The sequence below is a fragment of the Ochotona princeps genome, chromosome 2 (genome assembly GCF_030435755.1).
Source record: "Ochotona princeps isolate mOchPri1 chromosome 2, mOchPri1.hap1, whole genome shotgun sequence".
Classification (NCBI taxonomy): Eukaryota; Metazoa; Chordata; class Mammalia; order Lagomorpha; family Ochotonidae; genus Ochotona; species Ochotona princeps.
The window spans coordinates 112,425,747-112,428,322 of record NC_080833.1 but is presented as its reverse complement, the minus strand read 5'-3'; the positions used below and the strand labels follow the sequence as shown (position 1 = coordinate 112,428,322).

The window sequence follows — 2,576 nt, the reverse complement described above, 5'->3', positions numbered from 1 at the left end:
ATAAATGGGAAATTAAGCCATCAAAGTAAAAGCAATTTGATTCTGCTTGCAATGTATTTCTAGATATAGTTCTTATCTTTAAGCAAAATTGTCACAGCTGCCTTGCACATTCCAGAGCTCTCCTAAATGTCAGAAAAAATTAGGAAAAAACCATACTTTATAAACATTAGTCATGAAATATATTGACATGTGGCTAGAGTACAAAGTTGAAAGAATGTGTTAAATATAAATTCAAGTACCATGTAAGTCAGACATTGTAAAGATTAAAACAGAGGTAGAATTATTATAGGATTCATCCAGTGACAAAGTACAATTAATCTTTAAAAATACTGACATGGCGTTAGTGAAATGGGATAATCTAGAATGTAACTTGCGCTATGTTTGTATAAAGAGTGCTTATGAATATTGCTTGCACACACTTGAATTGATCGACATCAATCCTAAGAGTCCTGTGATATTGTATTTTTTTCTTTTTTCACCTCTCTTCATAGTAGGAAGAAAAAAACCATGTTATTTAATCCTCTTTCTTATTTTATGGAATAAACAGCTTCTCTAGAAATAACCATGAGTTTGGCCTATTGCAACAGTTGTAAATCATTGCCCAACTTTGGTCCTAAAGTGTCTAAGAAATCAATTTTTAGCATTTAGGCAATGGATATTAGCAGACCATATATTGTGAGAAAACTTCTGTGTTGTGTTGTGCTCAGCCACTCATCTCTACTTCCAGTTTTCAGAATCTGATTAAATTTGATTCACCTAATACCTCTCCCTCTAAACACCAAATGAATGTGTTTCTCTTATTTTTCAGTAGTCAGCAAAATTCTCTTGAAAATACTCTAGGAAATGCCTCTGGTCACACAATAATTCATCAAATATTAGTTGCTGAATACAAGAAACAATAAAAGAGTAAAACAAAATGCACAAAAATGTATCATCTGCACGTACTGGTTTTACTAAGCAGAATGAAAGAGCAGTTGCTACTCGTAACTTGGATGATTTGTTTTCATTTGTTTTAAATTGATTATAGGAACTTTCTCATGTAGAGTTGAATGTCTCTTTCATTTTTTTCCAATTCCAGATATTCAAACAATGAAGATCCACCAGACAATTCTGAGGGACTTTATTCTTGTTGGCTTCTCTGCTGATGCACACATACAGGCATTTCTCTCTGTGGCTTTCTTATGGCTTTATGTTCTCACCCTGATTGGCAGTTGGCTCATTTTGGTTCTTACATGGTTGGATAGGTCTCTCCACACTCCTATGTATCTCTTCCTTAGTGCACTTTCCTTCTTGGTGACCTGCTACACATGGTCTGTCATCCCCAAGATGCTGAAGATCTGTCGGCCCAGAAAAGCAACATTTCAGTCGCAGATTGTGGCTTTCAGATGTGTTTCTTCTTGGGACTTGGTGGCACCAACTGTATCATACTCACTTTGATGCGCTATTACTGCTTCCTGGCCACTTGCAACCCTCTCAGATACCCACTGCTTATGATCAACACTGTATGTGGAAAACTTGTGGCCTCTGCCTGGGCTGGAGGGTTCCTCATCTCTCTGATGGAGACTGCACTGATCTTCAGGGGTTCTTTCTGCAGATCCGCCCTCGTCAAACACTTCTTTTGCCATTTGCCGGCAGTTGTGGGGCTGTCTTGTACAGGCAATGACCCCTCAGAATTCAGTGTCGGGCTTGCTAGGGACTTTCCTGCTTATTTGTATGACTTACGTTTTCATTCTTTCCACTGTCCTCAGGATCCCTTCAGCTGAGGGTAAGCAGAAAGCTTTTTCAACATGTGCCGCCCACCTCACAGTGGTAGTCGTTCATTTCGGCTTTGCTTCTATTGTTTTTCTGAAGCCAGAAGCCTCTGGGGGAGATGATACCTTCATAGCAGTCCCTTACACTGTCATTACCCCTTTCCTCAGCCCTGTAATATTCAACCTCAGGAACAAGGACATGAAAAATGCTTTTAGAAAGATCATTGGAAAGATAGTTGCCCTGAAACGATAATCTTAGATTATTGCTGTCCTTTTAAAGTGTGTCTCAGAGCTGAATATCAATCTAAGCCATTTTAAGGTGTATTGAACACGATTGAATATAAACCAAAATTGAAATGTCTATGAAGAAGTCACAGGTTGTGGTTGAGAACCTGCATTTTCCTATTAATATATTGGTTAATTAATACCATGTCAATTAATGCCACGATGTTGTAAATGGTTGGAAATACTATGTTGGGGCTTTTAATTGATTGGGATGATACTCTGCTGGCTCTACCTTCAGACCAGAGATGGTCTCACCAAGACACCATTGAACTTATCTGGACAATAAGATGCTGGACTTTATGCTTGGTAAATACCTCCAATGAAAGAATGTCGACTGAATTTGAACTATGGAAATGCAACAAGGTGGAGCAATCCACCGTGGTGGGAGGGTGTGGGGAGGGGCGGGGGGAATCCCAGTGCATAAAAAATGTATCACATAATGCAATGTAATTAATTTAAAAAATGAAATGCAATAAAAATCTGTTTAAAAAAAATAAATAAAGTGTGTCTCAGTTTCCCAAGGACTCAGTGGGACATTGA

General features: G+C 38.3%; 1 protein-coding gene across 1 annotated transcript; it reads left to right on the top strand.

Moving 5' to 3' along the window:
- The first annotated feature begins 1,068 nt into the window (after nucleotides 1-1,068).
- Nucleotides 1,069-2,004, top strand: LOC105942062 (olfactory receptor 10X1). The gene is given in 3 exon segments (XM_012928169.2): nucleotides 1,069-1,327; nucleotides 1,330-1,675; nucleotides 1,677-2,004. Coding segments are annotated over 3 exon segments (912 nt in total). The 5' UTR covers nucleotides 1,069-1,089.
- The last annotated feature ends 572 nt before the right edge of the window (nucleotides 2,005-2,576 follow it).